General features: G+C 32.9%; 2 protein-coding genes across 2 annotated transcripts; one reads left to right on the top strand and one right to left on the bottom strand.

The window, feature by feature from the left end:
• The first annotated feature begins 641 nt into the window (after positions 1-641).
• Positions 642-2,888, top strand: LOC145012434 (protein RETARDED ROOT GROWTH-LIKE-like). The gene is made up of 7 exons (XM_078971241.1): positions 642-1,257; positions 1,340-1,451; positions 1,696-1,855; positions 1,949-2,097; positions 2,184-2,335; positions 2,410-2,524; positions 2,609-2,888. Exons 1-7 carry the CDS (start codon positions 770-772, stop codon positions 2,744-2,746), a joined length of 1,314 nt encoding a protein of 437 aa, XP_078827367.1. The 5' UTR covers positions 642-769; the 3' UTR covers positions 2,747-2,888.
• A 6,999-nt stretch (positions 2,889-9,887) lies between these two features.
• Positions 9,888-12,389, bottom strand: LOC145008965 (ankyrin repeat-containing protein ITN1-like). The gene is made up of 4 exons (XM_078967610.1): positions 12,241-12,389; positions 11,479-11,982; positions 10,977-11,386; positions 9,888-10,890 (listed from the first exon to the last, which is right to left on the bottom strand). The coding sequence occupies exons 1-4, from the start codon at positions 12,260-12,262 to the stop codon at positions 10,063-10,065; spliced, it is 1,764 nt and encodes a 587-aa protein (XP_078823736.1). The 5' UTR covers positions 12,263-12,389; the 3' UTR covers positions 9,888-10,062.
• Positions 12,390-20,384: the final 7,995 nt, after the last annotated feature.

Raw genomic sequence — 20,384 nt, 5'->3', positions numbered from 1 at the left:
CATCAACGAACCCTATTTTTCTTCGTGAACAGAAAATTCTCCATCTCTCGAATCCAATCGAGATAGTTGTCGTCGTTCAACGCATCATTTACATGCATTTGCTTTGGGTAATCTGACGGATGAAGGTAATATGGTGAGTTGTAGTCGGTGGCTTGGTTATTGGTTTTGGGCCTTGAGTTGCCTTCGTCACCGGCCATGATGAAACGATGAACAATAATCTAGGGTTTCGTGGTTTTGGCGAATCGTTATGAGACCCGCTCTGATACCATATAGAATTGGAATTTTATGTATTATATGTATATTGAACTCAAAATATTACAAAAGGATCAAACACACACACACACATATATATATATATATATATATATATATATATATATATATATATATATATATATATATATATATACACACACACATCGAATGGAAAGCTAAAAGGAAACCGATTACAATAAGGAAATAACAGGAAAGGAAAAGATATAAGAGTAATTTATTTTCTTCCGATACATTGTCATGCCATCGTCGAGGTACGATGTTCCTATGATATGCCACCGTTGATGCCTTCGAAGTTCGAACCACTTCCTCTAACATGAGTAAGTGTAACCATTTAAAATTGAATAATATATTTTAAAATTTAAAACCAGTTAAATGACTAAAGCCAAAAATTAAGTGAGCCTTAACCCGATTCAACAAACCCGCATACGCTACCTCAAGAGGCCAAGACTACGTCGGATAAACACGGCAGCGTAATGCTCCGGCATCGTTGAAAATGTGGCGGAATCACCGATTAATCGGCAACTACACGAAAACCGCCATCATGCTCTTCATTCCATCATTCTCTTCTTCTCAGACCCTAACTCTCAGATCACTGCGAACCCTCATCGCGCTCGCCTCAAACCCTATTGCTCTCCTCACACCGCCGCAGTTACCACATCAGCCCTTAGGGGTTCAGCCGCCGCGCTCTTCACTAACCCTAAGTCTATGCCGATTCTCACATTCTTCTACATCCTCTCCGATTCCAACGACTGCTCGTGATTTTTTCGGCTCTAGTTCGAACTATATAGGGGGTAAATGTATTTCTTCTTTTTCGTCTTCTTCTTCCTCTTCCTCCTCCTCCCCGTCGTTTTCGGTCGCTGATACGCTGGAGTGGGATGAACCTGCTGTGTGCGCAGAGGTTGAGGATTCCGGCGATGATTTTGTGACTGACGAGGACGTTAAGCCGCCCATTTCTGTTAGGGCTTATTTCTTCTCTACCAGGTATGACAATTGCTGCTTAAAATGGTTAAGTTTTCCTATTCATCACTGCATTCGGTGTGAATATTGCGCGATTTGATTGCAGTGTGGATTTGAGAAGTCTGGTGGAACAGAACAGACCTAATTTTATCCAGCCTACATCACGCATGACTAATTACATTGTATTGAGGTTTGGCAGCAACAAGCCTGAGTATATTGTAAGTCTATTTTGTTCATGCGATCAAGAGATTTTTGTTGCATTCGCTGTATGTTTAGTTATTTGCAAGAAACATTTTAGAGATACATGTGCATAACAACACTCAACAAGGTTCATACATTTTGGAGTTACATGTGCATAACTACATCTTGTATTTCCCATGAATCTTGAAGTTGAAGCTACATATGATTTCAGTGTTTTCTAGTATCACTTCCGAAGCTTCCTGATGATTATTCTTTTTTCAGGGTTTGGGTTCGAGTTTAAGTGGGAGTGAAAGCAGCTACATGGTAGTCTTTCAGTATGGCTCCATTGTCTTATTCAATGTCCGTGATCATGAAGTCGATGGGTATCTGAATATTGTAAAAAATCATGCTTCAGGATTGCTCCAAGAGATTAGAAAAGATGGTGAGTTCTCATGACTTTATGATCTTTAACCTTTATTCCTTATTTTTTCCTTCAAACCCATGTAATCTTCTTTTTCTTTTTGCTTAAACTCAGAGTATGAGGTGAAAGAGAAACCAAGTTTGGACACATGGATGCAAGGTGGGTTGGATTTTATAATGCTGCAGTATTTAAACATTGATGGGATTCGTACAATTGGCAGTGTTTTAGGTCAAAGTATAGCTCTCGATTACTATGTTCGCCAGGTAAGCATTGTAATAAGTTTATGCTATATATTTCATATGAATGATTATAAGATTATCAGTTCAATTCTTGACATTTCTTGTTTTAGGTTGATGGGATGGTTGCAGAATTCACTGATATAAACCGTGGCATGGAAAAAACTGGAACTTTCACCATGAAAAGGAAAAAGCTTTTTCAGTTAGTGGGGAAGGCAAATTCAAATCTTGCTGATGTCATACTTAAGCTCGGACTTTTTGAGAGGTAAACTTTTAATCTTGCTGATGTCATTAATGAACAGATTAATAGAAAATTGTATTGGGTTGACTGTTGAGTAGATCTGATATTGCATGGAAGGATGCGAAATATGCACAGATATGGGAGTATTTAAGAGATGAATTTGAGTTGACTCAGCGATTCGCGAGTTTGGATTTTAAGTTGAAGTTTGTTGAGGTAAAGTGGTTTTTTTTATATGGAAATTTGTTTTGGTTATTTGGTGAAACTGAGGGGGTGATGTTTTTTTTTTTTTAATTGCAGCATAATATTCGGTTTCTTCAAGAGATTTTGCAGAACAGGAAATCGGATTTTTTGGAGTGGTTGATTATAATACTGATAGGTGCTGAAATTCTTATATCTGTTTATGACATTGCTCATAAATCTGTCACATCCCTATAGAACATTAGTGTATATATGGGTGGAAATGGCTAAATTATTGAAGTGTGTGACTTGGGAGTTGATGTTTGTTATATATATTTACAAAGAGAATAAATATTAAGCTCCATGTTCAAGCGTGGATGATGGATGCATTTAAACAAAATGCCCACTAGAATGAACTTGGATAAATGAGGGATTTTGTTGTTAACTTTAATAAATCACAAATAATGTTCGAATCAAGACAATTTATGAAAGAAGCATTAAGATGATAGTTAATTAGGTGTGTTGGATCCACTCATATCATTCTAGTTTAATAAAATCTTTGTCTTTCCAAATAAGAATTTACGCCTCCTTTTATTCACTAGACATTCTACGTCTTTTCTACTATCAACGCTTTATTAGTCTCAAAATAAGCTTTTGGAATCAATGAAACCTTGAAGTTGAAATTCTACTGTGTAGTTGTGGAGTTAAAGTAAGAAGATGAACATTTTGCAATAGAAATCAACCTAGATAAAAACAATTTATGGGTTCCCTAAATATCCAGTAAAATTTGCAAATTGTTTGAATTTGATAGTTAGTTTTGTAATTTAAGTAAATTTGGTTTATGTATCTGATACATCAAAGAATTGCAAAAAATTCCAAGGCATTGATCCTCTATTGGGAAATATATATGACAAAAACCCTCTATATGAAATGCACGAGGGTTGAAGGAGTTTAAGGGGCTGTTTGTTTTTTGTGTGAAGATCTGCGCAATCACTTTTGTCTGCGCCGCGCAGACAACGCGCAGACGTATGCCCTCGCAGATTGTTTTTTGGAAGTGCGCAGATCAGAAAACGTCTGCGCGAGATCTTCCTGACGCAGACATGGGCCACTGTCTTCAAAGGTCTTCAGACCTCATTTTAACCTAAACCAAAAAAAAAAAAAATGACCATCGTGCAGTTTTTTTTTTTCTTTCATTTTTTTTTGTTAAAAATGCATTTTTAATGTTTATAACATGAAATTAAGTTTAAAAATTCAATTTATTTTAACGGCCCGCAGACGTTAAAAACAAACAGTCTTCTTATTGCAGACTGCAGACATTTGGTCCATCTCTTCTGCCGCAGACGCTTGCAGATGTGGTCCGCAGACTGCAGACATTTTGACTTCAAAAAAACAAACAACACCTAAGAGTAAGAAAAACTATGCCAAAAGTATCCGGAGAAAGAAGTCAATAATGATATTTTTTGCCTAGGTTACTTAAGTAGTGTTGGTCATATTTGTAATGTTGGTCATCCATAGTATAACAATCATATCCACTTTGGTTACCATTCAACACATCCGTTGCCAAAAGATGTGACTTTTTCGGTTTAAAGGTTTTAGGTTTTGCTCAACCCAAATAAGTTAAGAACTCTAAGAATCATTTTTTTAAATATTTTAATTAGGTCTATTTTAGATAAATCAAACACTAATAATATATTAAGCAAATTCTCTCCTACCTTACTTTACAAATAGTTGTCACTTGACGTCGGACCGCTTCTGGATCACCGCCGGACCACTATTGGACCGTCATTGGATCACCGCCAGACTAATAACAAACTTACAACATTTTTAATCGTATTCACAGTTTAATAGAACGACCGTTATAGCTTCTATTTATTTGGTAATACTTTTGAATACATACTTTTTTTTTTTGTCAAATATACAAAATTTATTTTAAAAAATAGAATTATATCTTGACAAATGTAATTTTCTCTCTTGTAAACTATATATATATATATATATATATATATATATATATATATATATATATATATATATATATATCTTTAAAAATATATAAAACATATTAACGGTTCAAAATACGATATTCACAGTTTAATAGACCTATTAACTACAATCTATTATTTTCATATATTCATTCATATTTTAACACAAAATTTATATAAAATATACAACTTAATACGGTCTATTTTCAATTGAGAAGTCAAACCCAAACTATACCACCACTATCAACTACCACATGCCGCCACTAACAACTTGTGCCATTGTCATATCAATCATTCCTCCAAATCATATCTGTATACAAATCATGGATTTGCAGCTTAAATATTATATTCACAGTTTAATAAACCAATGAATTCACTAAGTCCTAGTTTAATGCAAAAAAATATAAAACAATACAAAAGATGAATATATTCATAAGAAAATTAATACAAAAGCATTCATACATAAATAATTTATATTTTAACATAAAATCCATAAAAAAATCACAGCTTAATATAGTCAATTTACAATCTGGTATACAAAATTCACAACTTCGGATAGATATGCTCCTCAAAAACACTCATTCTTCATATAGCCTAAAGGTTAACTTCTCATGAAGTAACAGTAATGTTCTTTAAAACCAAAAACATATAAATATATGTATTCAAAAGTTAATTTTGGTTTGTTGTGGCAAGAAAAGCCGCATCAATTTGTAACTTATGCATAAGGTTGTAAACAAAACATATATAACTGTTATATTATAGATATCGTTAAGATCGGGGAGATACTTTGTACCCCCCAAAGGGAGACCCCCTTGACCCCGTCTATAGATCGGTCAATTAGACTGCTACCATGTGTGATACATGTTGGATCCCCCTTCACTTCATACCTCCCAAACTTGCAATATAACACAAAGTTGGTCAATATATCTCAAATTAATGTTAATCATACTAAAGGGATAAGATAACACTAAAATCACTAATACATGTACGTATTTTGAGAAAGTTCAAGTGACAATTATTAATCTTCATGTCATTTTATTTATAGAAGTATCACTTATATTAGGGAAATCTTATAAAAATTATATGAAAAACATTAAATTAATTTTTTGAATTTAAACATAAAAAACAAAATACATCGACTACTTATAGTGATTGATAAAAGTTACCGACAGTCGTTTAAACATTGCTGATTTTAGTCAGACATCTTGAATTTTAGTCGATAATCTTTAGTGATATCTACATATTTTAGGCTTATAAGCGATACATGTATTAATTTTTTTTTTGACAAAATGATGAGATATAGTATTGCTTTATTGTAATGCTATTGTATTTTCTATGTCTGACAAATAATATTCTTTTATTGTAAGCTTAAAATGTTAATCAAAATGTTGCAAAAAGTAGTTATTTTTTGAAAAATCTCGATAAATGTACAAAAAACTTTTTAGTTTTAACAACCTTCAATAAAAAATTTATAACACAATCATTATAGTAAAATAATATAATTAGACATAGAAAACATTAAATAAATAATATTATCAGATAGAGAATAAATTAATATTACAATAAGATAATATTTTTTATCAGACAAAAAAATAATAATGAGAAAATCTTGTGTTAGAGAAAATATAGTAATTAGTATCTTCTAAAATATACTGATTTTAATAATAATACCCATGTTAAAGAAAGAAATAAATATATAAATAAAGTTATAGTAAAATAATAATAGTCTATCTAACAAAGAAAATACAAAATAAATTACACTAATACAACATATGTTAGACAAGATGACTATGTTAAAATTATAGTTAAATAATACTCTTTGATTTTTTTCTTTTAAAATGTCATAACTATATCGTTAATGATTTCAAAATATATCGATTTTTTCTAAATTTTACCGGCCAAAATCCCAATTGTACATGATTGCTGATTTATTGTATTTATTTTATATAAGTAATCGTTGTTTTATATTTAAAATATAAATGTATGATTTTATCGTGTGTATACTTATATAAGGATTTTTTGAAAGATTTATTTTACATTATTTCCAACTCCATTTCCTATCAAATTAAACCTTGAGATAAGTACTTAGTAGGTTAATGATCGTTGATGCACATAAAAAAATACAATCGATCTTTTTTTGAACTCGTACTAGAGGTGATCTTTTTTCGAGCATACACATATTTGTAATGATATTTTTCCAAAATAAACTAAAAATACTATTAGTGACCGAGATTAGAAAGTTGTTGATGATGATAAAACTTATGTGGAGATCTACTCAACATGGTCTCTTCTTTCCGATGATAAAAAGGCATTAGGAATTTTCAATAAAACTTTCATCAATAGAAATTGTGAAAAACAAGGATTTCTCCCACATCTTGATGTCTTTCCTTCTTAATTCACACATCTCTATTTTACTCTTCACTCCCAAGATAAATACCAAACTTGTTGATGACTTGATGCAAATCCTTAAGGGATAATGACTTGAAAGGGTAACGAACTTTCGATATTTTTCATATTTAGTCACTAAACTTTTTTCCGTTATCTATTTGACATTGAACTATTGAAACTGTTCACATTTTACCCTTATGACCGGCTGTTACCGGTCGTAAGGGTAAAATATGAACATTTTCAATAGTTTAGTGGCAAATAGATAACGAAAAAAAGTTTAGTGATTAAATATGAACAAAATCGAAAGTTCGTTTCCCTCTAAGAAGTTCAATGACGAAATGTGAACAAACTTCCTCTTGTATTATGTTTTAGCAAATTATTTATTTTTGTTAAATTGTAGCAACATTTGTTGATGAAGAAATCTAGGAAATAAAAAAACCCTAAAAATATATTTAAAAAAAAAACAAAATACCGAAACCGAAATAAAAAACCAATGGTTTGATATTTTCCAAAATAAAAAATCAAAATTTCCAATTTGATTTTGGTTTTACAAAAAAAATGAACCATTCTCACTGATGTGAATTATGACCATTGGTTTAGCATGCGGAATTTGTGACATCCCATGAATACGTAGTTACAACATCGTCTGAACTCGTAATTCATAGTAAGGGGTTAGAGTATCATCGCATTAATACGTAGTTACAACATCGCCTGAACTCGTAATTCATCACCTATATGTTATGGGCTTGCTGGTGTTTCCATTGAGTTGTCTAGAATAGTCCGTGTTCGTCATCTATACTCTGGTAGATGACTACATCGTCACATTGCCGGTTAAGGTTATGGTATCTCCTTTCATCCTACATCACATATTCATCATCATCTATTTACCTAATTATTATCACAATTCTATCATTACCTATCTCTCATCATTTTATTTCATCACACACCAACCATTTCATCTACCCATGTTTCATCCGCAACTTATTTGTAGATATAAAATAAATATACCGTTTAAATCTTTTGAAACATGTATAAAATCGTTCATCCAACATAGACAACAAGTATTCAGATAATATGCACATAACACGTAATTTATATAAAATACTTCATATCTACGTGTAAGATGAAAGTAACTATATATACCATAAAAATCCCATAAATGCTTCCTAACTTCAAACCCCAAGGTTTACTCTGCTAAAGCTTCATATTCTCGGCTCTCTGGACCTAGAAGGGTCCAGATTCCTAACTTCAAACCCCAATGTTTACTCTACTAAAGCTTCATATTCTCGGCTCTCTGGACCTAAAAGGGTCCAGATTTCTAACTTCAAACCCCAAGGTTTACTCTTCTAAAGCTTCTTATTCTCGGCTCTCTGGACCCAGATGGGTCCAGATCTATAACACAAACTTGCAAGAGGGGTTTGAGGCATTCAAAACCCCAAAGATAAAGTGATTCAAACCCTAACCCCAAAATGGAATCTACATAATAAGGAAGGAAATGGGTTCATTTTTGTACCTCAGAATGAAGCTCCTTGCTTGAATAACTCAAAACAATAACCTTCCTTGGTCCCTCTTGCTGGAACTCTTCTTCTTTCTTGCAAAATCACACCAAAAAGCTCAAGATAACTCTTCCTCTCACTCTACACACTCAAGCTCGCTAGGGTTGTCACTTATGGGAAAGGTAGTTGCAATTGAAGGCCATAAGTGCCTTTAAATATGGCTCGGGCCCAAAGATTTAGGGTTTCTACCAACATCGCGGACTCGTCGAGTCGACTCACCGACTCGTCGAGTCCATTCATTAACTCAAGTCATCAGTCGCGGCCTTACTCGACGAGTTGAGGCATTAACTCGTCGAGTCTCTCTTCTTACCTCAAAAAAAAAAAAAATACTTAAATTATGATACCTGGAAATCCGGATGTTACATTTTATTTTTGTATTTCATAGATTTCTTCATCAACAAATGTTGCTACAATTAAACAAAAATAAATAATTTGCTAAAACATAATACAATAGGAAATTTGTTCACATTTAGTCATTGAACTTTTTAGAGGGAAACGAACTTTCGGTTTTGTTCATATTTAATCACTAAACTTTTTTTCGTTATTTATTTGCCACTAAACTATTGAAACTATTTACATTTTACCCTTATGACCGGTAACAGCCGATCATAAGGGTAAAATATGAACAATTTTAATAGTTCAATGACAAATAGATAACGAAAAAAAATTTAGTGACTAAATGTGAACAAAATCGAAAATTCGTTACCCTTTCAAATCATTATCCCAATCCTTAAACGAGGGGTATACTCCCTTACTCCCTCCTCGCTTTTACCATGTCAGCATCGTCATTTCCCTCTTTGTTCTCCATATTTAGGAAATTGTCATCATTTATTTTCCCACACTTCTTAAATTAGAGTAAATTACACGAATAGTCCCTATGGTTTAGAGTAATTTGCGCGTTTGGTCCCTAACTTATTTTTTTAACTCGGAAGGTCCTTACTGTTTGTTTTTGTTACGCGGTTGGTCCCTATCTTACCTAAAAAAACTATTATGCAATTGATTTTTTTTTAATTTATTTAAATAAACACAACCCTAATCTCACCCCCTCACCTACCCTATCATTTTTTCCTCTTTAAATAATAGTCTTTTTAGATAAGACAGGGACCAAACGCGTAACAAAAATAAACAGTATGGATCAAATGCGTAACAAAAACAAACCATAGGGATCTTCCGAGTTAAAAAAATAAGTTAGGGATCAAGAACACAAATTACCCCAAACCATAGGGACCATTCGTGTAATTTACTCTATATTTTTCTTAATACATAAACAAAAGTAAACAATATTATATCGTATTATACAAATAGTCAAATATCAAAACATGAAAAGAAAATAAAAAGAATAAGGGTTGTGGTGGTTTTGTTTCTCAAGGTGGAGGTCGCTGCGTTCATCACATAAGCCATAACGTGGTGTGGTCTTATGTATTTCAAAAACAGACCATTAGTAATATGTATATAACAAAAAGATTTAATATATTTTCTATACAAATTTGAAACTTTTATTCTTTCTTTCATTTAAGTCAGTTTACCATCTCTCTTCGGTTTCTTTGGCTGTTCTATAAGTCTATACCATAATACAAATCCAGTATATTTTTAAATCAAAGAAGAATAAAATATATAAACAAACATTAGTTCTATTTGTAGGTCAAAATCAAATAGCATAAATTCTTTCAACTTCCGAATTGGAAAACTCGGAAGGCAGCCATGAGTTTGTCCCACTCTTTGCAATCTTCTCCCTCCTTCTCATCGACCGAGTTTTCTTCGACTTCACCACATAATACGTCATCGTTCCCAACACTCCCACCATTATAACACCACCAACCACCGTAATCAAAATCGCCGCCCATTCATACTTCCGACCAACCACTATATACGCCGACGCCATAAACGCAACCGAAGTACACACAGACGCCAACCACATCAGCTTATTAATCACCTCCACCACCTTCCTCTCCGCCTTCGTCTCCCCTCTAACCAGCGTAATCTGAACCACCACCACCGCCAACGACGTAAAAAGAGCAATCGCATTAAAAATAAAAAATATCTTAAACGAAACCCGGTTCACCACCACCGCCATCCCATCGTCGTTATCCCCACCGGGAACCGTGAATATGGCGGCAAAAGCCACAGTAGCGAAAAGCACCGCGACAACGGTGACGGAGTTCGTGGCGTTGTTGATTCCTTCACGGTGGAGTTTTCGAAGCTCTTTAGCGATTCCGTGGACGTTTTTGTTTGTTTTTTTCGTCTGTAAAAGCTGGATGTGGACGTCGTTTTTTATCTGAGTCACCGTTTTTCTTAACTCGTCTCGTGGCTGGTTCAACTCGTTTGCCCGGACTCCGCCGCATCGAACCAAACACCCCCTTATATCGGCGGACTCCTCCGATAACGAAAGCCCTTCGGCTATGTCTAGAGCCGTTTTGTGGTCTCTGGTTAATGCGTTAACATTCGTATCAGGGAGACTAAGCAATTCGTTTACTATCTGTAAAAATTATCGTATGGTTATCATTCAATTTTTCTAAACCCTAAAACCCTAAAATTCGTGTTTCTGAAACGATTGAAACATACCTCTGCTCTCTTTTTTCTTGTGGCGACATGTAATGCGGTGAAACCGGATTTGTCCGGCAACATAACGATTGCGGCATCAGCTTCGAGCAGCAATTTAACGACGTCGCTGCTAGCGCCTTTCACCGCCATATGCAGGGCGGTTTGGCCCTTTTTGTCTGTTCTTCTGGCCAGATTTGAATCCTTATCGAGCAAAGTCTTCATAGTCTCGACATGACCTGCTCTTGCTGCTAGATGTAATGCGTTTTTGCCATTGGATCTAGGAATATCTAACAAGGTCGGATCCTTTGATAGCAGTTCGTTGACGACATCAGTGTGGCCTTTTGAAGCTGCGGTGATAAGAGGTGTTGCGTTTCCTTGTGATCTGGTTTTGCAGAGTGTTACGTCATGGTCAAGTAGGAGTTGGACTACAGCTGAAAATATTCAAAATCGAGCTATGAAGATATGTTGATTTAACAATTAATAAAATCAAAGTATGAAGATTTAGGGGCTGTTTAGTGTTTACCATGGTGTCCTTGACTAGCAGCGACATGTAAAGGATCAAACTCTAATCGGCTTCTTTTCAAAAGTGTTTCCTTATCTGAATATTTCAAAAGCTCTTTAACTACCTCGAGATGTCCCCTTTCAGAAGCTGTGTAGAGTGCCGTTTCTCCCAATTCGTTCACCTCATTCACGACTGATGCTCGGATCTCTGCAACCTCGGCATCAAAATCAGCTCCGATTAAAGTTCTTACCATTTGCGAATTAATGTCATCGAGAATCTGCTTCACGGCTGCCAGATCACCTCTTTGGGCTGCTAAGTGCAGCTCGGTGTCATTATGTTTTCCTGTTACTTGCTTCACGTATTTCTTCTTCCCAGCCTGATCTATCCGCTTCCCGGAATTTGTCAGCACCAGTGCCGGAGCAGATGTGGAAGATGGAGATGGTGATGGTGATGAATCGCAACTAGGGTTATAATTTTGATTTTGTTTTGATGGAGTCATGTGCCGTTGCGATAAGCCTCCAATTCCTGATTATCAAATTAAATTAAAAATATTAATCGATTTTAAGAATAATTTCCGTCTCATGACACACCAAGTGCATTAATCTAGTTAATCTTCATCTCACAATCACCTCAAACTTCGATTTCATACATTTCAGCTAAGAACATGATACGAAAAACTTCAGGAATTTTGAAAACAGGTAGATTGTAATCGATATTGGAAATATGACAAAAAGCAAGCACAAACTGACAAACATACACGTATTTTAAGAGCTAGAAGAGTACCTTCATCTATGGCAGAAGGCATGTTTTGATTTAGGGAAGAGAAACAGCGACCAAACTCTAGAATCTGAGGTGTTTCACAAGTAATTATAAATGGAAGAGTCTCAATGGCACTTGCCTAACGACACATACAACAAAGCACTGACTACACGACGACGAAAGTGCTGAGAAGGTTCATAATTCAGATACTACTACAACTTAAGTAGACGATCCTATTTAGTCCTTGGAGTTTATTGATGTTACTAGAACTATCCTCAAGTTTGGTTTTTGTATTAACGTGTGCTTACAAAATAATTATTTCGGTTTCAATAACAATGTCCAGAATTAAAAGATTATTTAATTCAAGTTATGTATAGTTACATTTTATGTCATTATTCAGGAAATTATCTATCATTCAATTTCTTTTATATTTTTTAATAATGCATAGGGGTTTGCCTAATTCAAAGGAGGAATGTTGACAAAATAAAAAAAAAACAAACATTTATCTACAAATATTAAAAATAACTATTACATTTTGTTTTATATAGAAAAATCCTTATACATTTTCAGTTATTTTTTAGATTTACTCAAATATCTGTTTCTTTTAAACTTATTGATTGTTTTGTAACATAACATTTATCTTGTTCGTTTTTAAGTTGATATGAAAAATAATAAGTGACATCACTTATTTTTGTTTGAGTAATGGTCCTTGAGTAAATGGTTTTTTCTCATGTTTTACCTTACACAAGAGACAATGCCAATTATTTTTGTTTTCTATGTTAACCTAAAATGAAAAAGATAAATATCATGTCACAAAACAACAAATAATTAAAAAAAAAGTTGAATATTTAATTAATGTGAAAGGTAACTAAAATTATAAGAGTTTAATTACATATAAACAAAATATAAGAATTTTTATAAATATTGATAGATAAATGATCCTAATTTTTTACATTTTACATGAATGTTAAAGAGAAAAAATAGATAACATATTTGACCAATCATGCAAATGATGAAGAAATACTTAGATTTGGACGAAATGCTCTAAAGACAAAACTAGGAAGAAAGTTTTAGAATAAAGCATGAGGACCTTTACTAAAATTATCCAAAACTTTATGCTGTTGTAAATTTCCTAATGCTTTCCATGCAAGTGTCTCTTGTCCTATTGTGGTCACCTAATTAGACTTATATTCACATTCTAGTCATTGATCCTTTTCTTCCACGTTAAATATACACGACTAAAATATGGACTTTGTGATTAGCATCCGTCTTGTTAAATTTAGGAAAAATTACTTAAAAAGGTAACAAAGTTTTAAAAATGTACAAAAAAAATTATTGTTTTTTTGTTTTTTGTTTTGTTTTGTTTTTATTATTTATTTATTTATTTATTTATTTTTTTACACAAAATACCATTTTACCGGCTATTGTAGGTTACTTGGTTTCCAAATGTTCAAAAAATACCATTAATGTTTTTTTAGTACAAGAAATACCATTAAAGTTACTATTTGTATACAGAATACCAACAAAATACACATGTGTTCAACTAAAACATTGTGGTAACCAAGTACTTTAAGTAAATTGGATGAGAAGAGCGTAATCAGCACGTGCTTGTTTGATGAGATTATTTAATTTTTGTTGAAGTTGTTGGAAAAGATCTTACTTCCAATGTATGATCCGCCGAACAAGGTTAAAGGTGACACTTCGGCTGACAAATTTCTCTTCAAATCGGTGATGAGAAGAGCGTAATTAACAAGTGCTTGTTCGGCTGTTAGATAGGTTAAAGTAGAAGCGTTCTTGTATGCCTCTTTCTGGCTTCCATATGGCATCGATTCACCATAATATCGATGCTAGATCAAATCACGTAGATTTTGATAAAATTGTATTATTAAAGGTCTACAAGTGAAGAAATTAATGTAGAGTAGAGTGATTAGGCTTTTACTTCGGGGAAGATGACCATGGCACCAAAACGAGGGGTGAGTTCCCAAACGAAGTCGGTGTTGGCAGTGAACTATTCGATGTCGCTTTTGTTGTCGCAGTAAAGGAAGATTGGGCCCAAACGATTAGGGCTCGGACCCACCCTGTGATCGGAGTTGATGAGATAACGTTGTTGGAACTTGGAAAGATCATTGAAGCTGAAATGATCAAGAGTCTGATCAAAGTATCGTGTCTAGTAAGTGTACTTCGACTGAACAAAAATGTTTTGGGTTTTGAAAAGCCGTGGGGATTTGTTGAGAAACGGAGGTGGCCGACAAGATTCTGACGTTGATGAAAGTAGGCAGATGATTAGGAGGAAGAATAAGAAAAAGGGTTTTGCCATGGTGGTGGAGGGTGGCGATGAAGAACAATAGTGGTTGAAGTGAAGTGGAGGGTTCTTTATAAAAAGTAGCTAAATTTCCATTACATTCAAAGAAGGGAAAATGACATAAAAAGGTAATGAAGTTTCAAAAATGTACAAAAAAGACCATTGTTTTTTTTTTTTTTTTTTTTTTTTTTTGTACACAAAATACCATTTTACCGGCTATTGTAGGTTACCCACAATGTTTTATTTGAACACATGTGTACTTCATTGGTATTTTGTGTATAAAAAATATACTTTAATGGTATTTTGAATACTAAAAATAAAGCAATGGTATTTTTTGTACATTTTGAAACTTCATTACCTTTTTAAATCATTTTCCCTTAAATTTATAATCCTATTGCACAAGTGGGCTTTTAGCCTAGCCAAACGTCCTTTAGTCATATTAAGTTTACATAATTTTTTAGACGAAATATATAATTTGGGAGTAAAGTAATGGATATATGTGTGTAAGGTGTTATAACAAAAATCTCCTTAATCAAAAGTATTTTGAACATTACATTAGTGGTGGTGTTTTCACCACAACACCACAATTGTTTTTCAAAAACTTAATAATACAACCACAAATTTCTCTCTCTCTCTCTGTCTCTCTTTCTCTCTCTCTCTCTCTCTCTCAAAGCTTATCAATAATTCTTGTTAAGATTTTAATAATTCTTGATAAGATTTTGTGGACGTGTTTGGCACGGAGCTTTTGGAAGCTTTTGAGAGCTTCTAGCTTTTAGCTTTTGACAAAACTCTCTAGGTTAAACAAAAAACTTCGTTTGGCAGTACGAGTGTTTAGCTTTTAGTTTAAATAAAAACGCTCCAAATCTAAAAGCTATTTCATGTAGCGTTTAACAAAACGCTACTGAGCTTTTGAAATCAATTTCTATAATTACCCTTAAAAATATATTTATATGTTTGTTTATTTTTAATTAATTGGCATTTTATGTAATTTTATATATTTCAAAAGCTTCTAGCTATTTTTCCCAAACACTTATACAACAAATAAAAGCTACAGCTTCCCGCTACCAGCTACCCGCTAACCGCTTCCAGCTAACAGCTACTTTTGCCAAACACGTCCTATATCATTGCAGGAGGAATTAATATTACTATCTTCCGATACAAACATTAAAGACATCTTCTTAAAGGCCCTAGTTGTACACTCGTGGCATGTATTTGTTTTTTCCAACAGCCAAAAAACATTAAAAACCACTAGCAAGGAGCTAGAAAAATTACAAATGTACAGCCATAAGGGAAGAGGGAGTCATTCCCTCCCAACCCACTGAACCCACTATCACATCACTTTTCCTCTTTTATTTTTCTTCATCTTTCCGAATCCACAACACACGAAAACCCTATCTTTTTAAACCCACTCAATTAAAAAAAATATAAAACAATCAAATGTAAAATCTTAATTTGCAATAGAGTTATCAGCGGTACCATTCACGCTTCAACGAGTGGGTTGATTGGTTTCACTAACCCACTTCATCATCTCTCTCTACTTTCTCTTTTTTATTTTCTCTTGTACCATGTGTTTTAAAACTTGTACCTTAGTTGTTTTGTATTTTTTTTAATTGAGTGGGTTCAAAAAGATAGGATTTTCGTGTGTTGTGGGTTGGGAAAGATAAAGAAAAATAAGAAACAAAAATTGATGTGACAGTGGGTTTGGTGGGTTGGGAGGGAACGACTCCCTCCTCCCTAATAGGGTTACCAAACCAAAAAACTCAATTAACAAAAATTGTTCCATTTCTACTACTAAACCAAGTGTAAGCAAAACGAACATACGGTAATTCAAAATGCTCCACTATTTAGTCATGATAATAGTAGTCCGCCTTTCACGTTTCGCGACATGCATTTGTTATTTGTGAGGATGGAACTAAGGGCTTCCACAATGCATTGAACTCCATAGAGTTTAATGGATTGCCACATCATCATTCTAAAACTCATACAACTCTATTATTGTTTTCTCTACAATGCATTGAACTCTACAAAGTTCAATAGAATGTTACAAAATATAATTTATAGTAAATATTTAAGGATTAAAACTTTTCTTTTTCCCATTGAAGAGTTTAATGACCATTGAACTCCAAATCCATTGAATGTCAAGGTGACATCTCACAATGATTGAGTTTCATCCATTGAATGACACATGGACTTGCCACCTCATTCAACTCTCCCATTGAACTCACCATTGTGGATGCTCTAACCTCTATTGAAGATAATTGTGAAGATAATTGAGTATCATTGATGAAAAAGGGTGGATTATGTTCTAACAACTAATAAATATACAAAAGGGACATAAGCGTATCTCCTACTTTCAATCTACTTTCGTCATTATCTAGTAATTCAATTACTTCAATGGAATCCAATCATCTTACTGTCATTAGCCTTCATTAGCATGAGTCACGAAACACAAATGTATATTGCCACTTTCTCTATTTCAACCCTTATCATTAGGGTTGTAAACGAACTAAACGAACACGAACAAGGTCTTGTTCATGTTCGTTTGTTTTAGTTAGCCGAACAACAAAGGAACACGAACGGATAAACAAACGGGATTTTCTTGTTCATGTTCGTTCGTTTAACAAATTACTTTGTTCATGTTCGTTCATTTATGTTCGTGAACATCCTAAACGAACATAAACGAACAAAGAAAAAAAAAACACAATTAAACATATATGAACATAAACGAAGATATAATATAGCAATATAATAAAAAATAATTGAATATAGACGAATATAAATAAACTTCAACGAACGAACATAAACGAACGTAAACAAACATTATAAACGAACGTTCACGAACATAAATGAACGAACGAAACCATTGTTCATGTTCGTTCATTTAACTAAACAAACGATAATTTTTGTTCATGTTCGTTCATTTATTAAATAAACGAACATAAACGAACTTCCCGCCGAACAGTTTACGAACGGTTCGCCGAACGTTCAGTTCGTTTACAGCCCTACTTATCATGAGAGGGTCATGGGAAGGTGTTTAAAACTTTTTCGTTGGTGTAAAAATGGACATCACCATTGCTCCAATGTTGTTCTTTGAACCATTTCGCATTGTCTAACCTGTCGGCGTGCCACTTCAAATTCTAATGATGGCGGCAATGAAGGTGACATATCAGAGACTTTAGGTCGTTTAATATTAACTTTAATGAATGCAATCTATCTAAATTAATAATGCATGTCCGAGCTAGTGCTCTCAACAATATTGCATTGTCTGATTACCAACGGTCATACTTCTTGAGATTTTCAGACCACGTGCATGCTAACATTTTAATAATTCACAAGCTTGGTTTAAGACAAAATTCAATACAAACAAATGGTTCATTTAAAACAAAACACAAACAATATGAAAAATCTAACCATTCGTAAATGATCAATAAATTATAAGCTTTGTTTTGAACAAAACACAATACAACCATTTGTTTTTCCTTTTGATCAATACACAATACAAACATATTAATCAACAATACGATACTTGTTATGGTATTATTCTTTTCAACAAATACATATAAATGATTAATAAATTATGAGCTTTGTTTGAACAAGACACAATACAGACACTTGTTCTTCCTTTTGATCAAAACACAATACAAACATATTAATCATCAATATGATACTTACTTGTTATAGTATTATTATTCTTTTCAACATAAATACATATTTGTGGTCTGTTCAACTTGTTTATTCATGGTCGGTTTCAATTCTTCCACATTTCAAGAGGTCAAATTTTAAAACTTAAAAAAAAACTCCATAGATTGATCAGAAGTTTTCTAAAATGTACTCAAAACATATTTAAGAAATATAATGAAAATATAAGAATGAAATTAGCAGGAGAACCCACCAACCCATTTTACATATAATACTCTCGTTTTGCAACACGTATCAGAAGACAGTGCATCTTTACTCATTTTCACACTACCAAATGAAAAAAGAGCAAGCAAACTAAAAGTTTGTCCATCGTCATGATTTGTGTGGAAAACATAAAACCATGGGTAGCTTGCAGTTACCAAGTTGGCTACTATAGCTTTGGGGCCCAATGTTTCAAGATTTTCCCGGAAAAAATATCAATACCTTTCAATTAGCGACTTCGGATATTTGAGCATTACTTCATCGTGCATTTTTACTTTAAAAAAAAAAATTTTAAATAGCTTCATGTGTGACGCATCTATACTGACGTCTATTTTTTTTTTTCTTTTGTAGATATTACTCTTAAGAAATATTAATAATTTGAACGTTGTTCACGTACTCACTTAATTTTGTGTCTTAAAGAGTATATATTTTAATTAGTTGTTTATTCAAGTATATGTTTTATACACCGTTGTAAAATTTGTCGAGTTGACCGATTATTTGGCTGAGTACTCGTTACTCGGCCTCTTACCGAGGTGAGTTACAAAATCCGAGTACTCCTCGATCGGCTCTTACTAAGTGAACAGTGTTGTAAAACTCGGCCAATTCGGTGATTAATATTTATAATATATTTAATCATTTATTATCTAATATATATATATATATATATATATATATATATATATATATATATATATATATATATATATATATATATATCTTAAAATTTCAGTAGTTATTCAAGAAGTGAGACCATCGTGTGTTTTCCAGTTTTTGTGTATCCACATGTATTTAATTTTGTTATATATTTCAATAAACTTATGATTTTTATATATTTAATTTCCCTAAAAATATTTCTACGTGAATTATTGAATTCGAATACTCCTTACTACTCACTACTCGGTCGAACATGTACAGTGTAGCGAGTTCTACAACATTGGTCATATAGGGAAGAGCGTTTGGACTGAATACCGGAACCGGAACTAAAACTGAACTGAATAAGCTATCTAGTTCGGTTGTCGGGTATGTATTTTAGGCTTATTCAGTTATTAGATATTTCGGTCTGTGTTACCCGAATAATTGCTTAATTGGTTCTAATGGAACCATGCACGAATAAGCTAAACATTGCTTTTATTATTATTATTATTATTATTATAAATAAATAAATTTCAGTATGTTTGCATAATTTTAGGGTAACTTTGAACTCTCATAAGGTATTCGTTATTTTCTCGACTTGTTTGATTTTTTTTTCCACCTTTTAGTTCACAATTTAACACACTGTTTACACGCTATTTTCGATTACATATTCAATGAGATACATACCCCTAAACATAGGGTATTGAAACTGAGTTTTCTGTTTCAGCATGTTTGTAGAAATTTAGGGCAACTTTGAACGATCATAACATCTTCGTTATTTGTCTGATTTGTCCGATTTTTTTTCTGGCTTGTAGTTCACGATTTAAACTATTTTTACACAGCTTACATGCACTTTTTGGTTATATGTTCAATAAGATACATGCTCCTAAACAAGGAATATTAAAACTGTTAAAAAAAAAACTAACATTTACTTTATTCTAATACCTTAAATGATTAGAAAATAGGCACCTAATTTTTTTTTTAAATATGAAACAATACGGTTTATTCGGTTCTTTTCAGTTCTATTCACTCATTAATCATATTGTAACTAGGCGAATGTCTCGCACAGTTTAAAAATATTATTTAAAATGGTTATGTTATTGACATAAACATGGACACATTAGTTATTCGACTAACTTTATATCTATAATCTCAAATATTTTTAACAATATTACTCAATGATCTCTACCGCTGCTTACACATAAATAAAACTGAATATCATTTTAGATTTAATGTTATTTTTAATAATTGCTATGATCGATTAATTTAAAATTTACTTATATGATCATACTTTTGATTTTGATGATAGATATAGATATAAATAAATTTAAGT

The sequence above is a fragment of the Lactuca saligna genome, chromosome 8, assembly GCF_052625555.1.
Source record: "Lactuca saligna cultivar CGN05327 chromosome 8, ASM5262555v1, whole genome shotgun sequence".
NCBI classification, from domain to species: Eukaryota; Viridiplantae; Streptophyta; class Magnoliopsida; order Asterales; family Asteraceae; genus Lactuca; species Lactuca saligna.
This window is presented reverse-complemented; position numbering and strand designations above follow the sequence as displayed.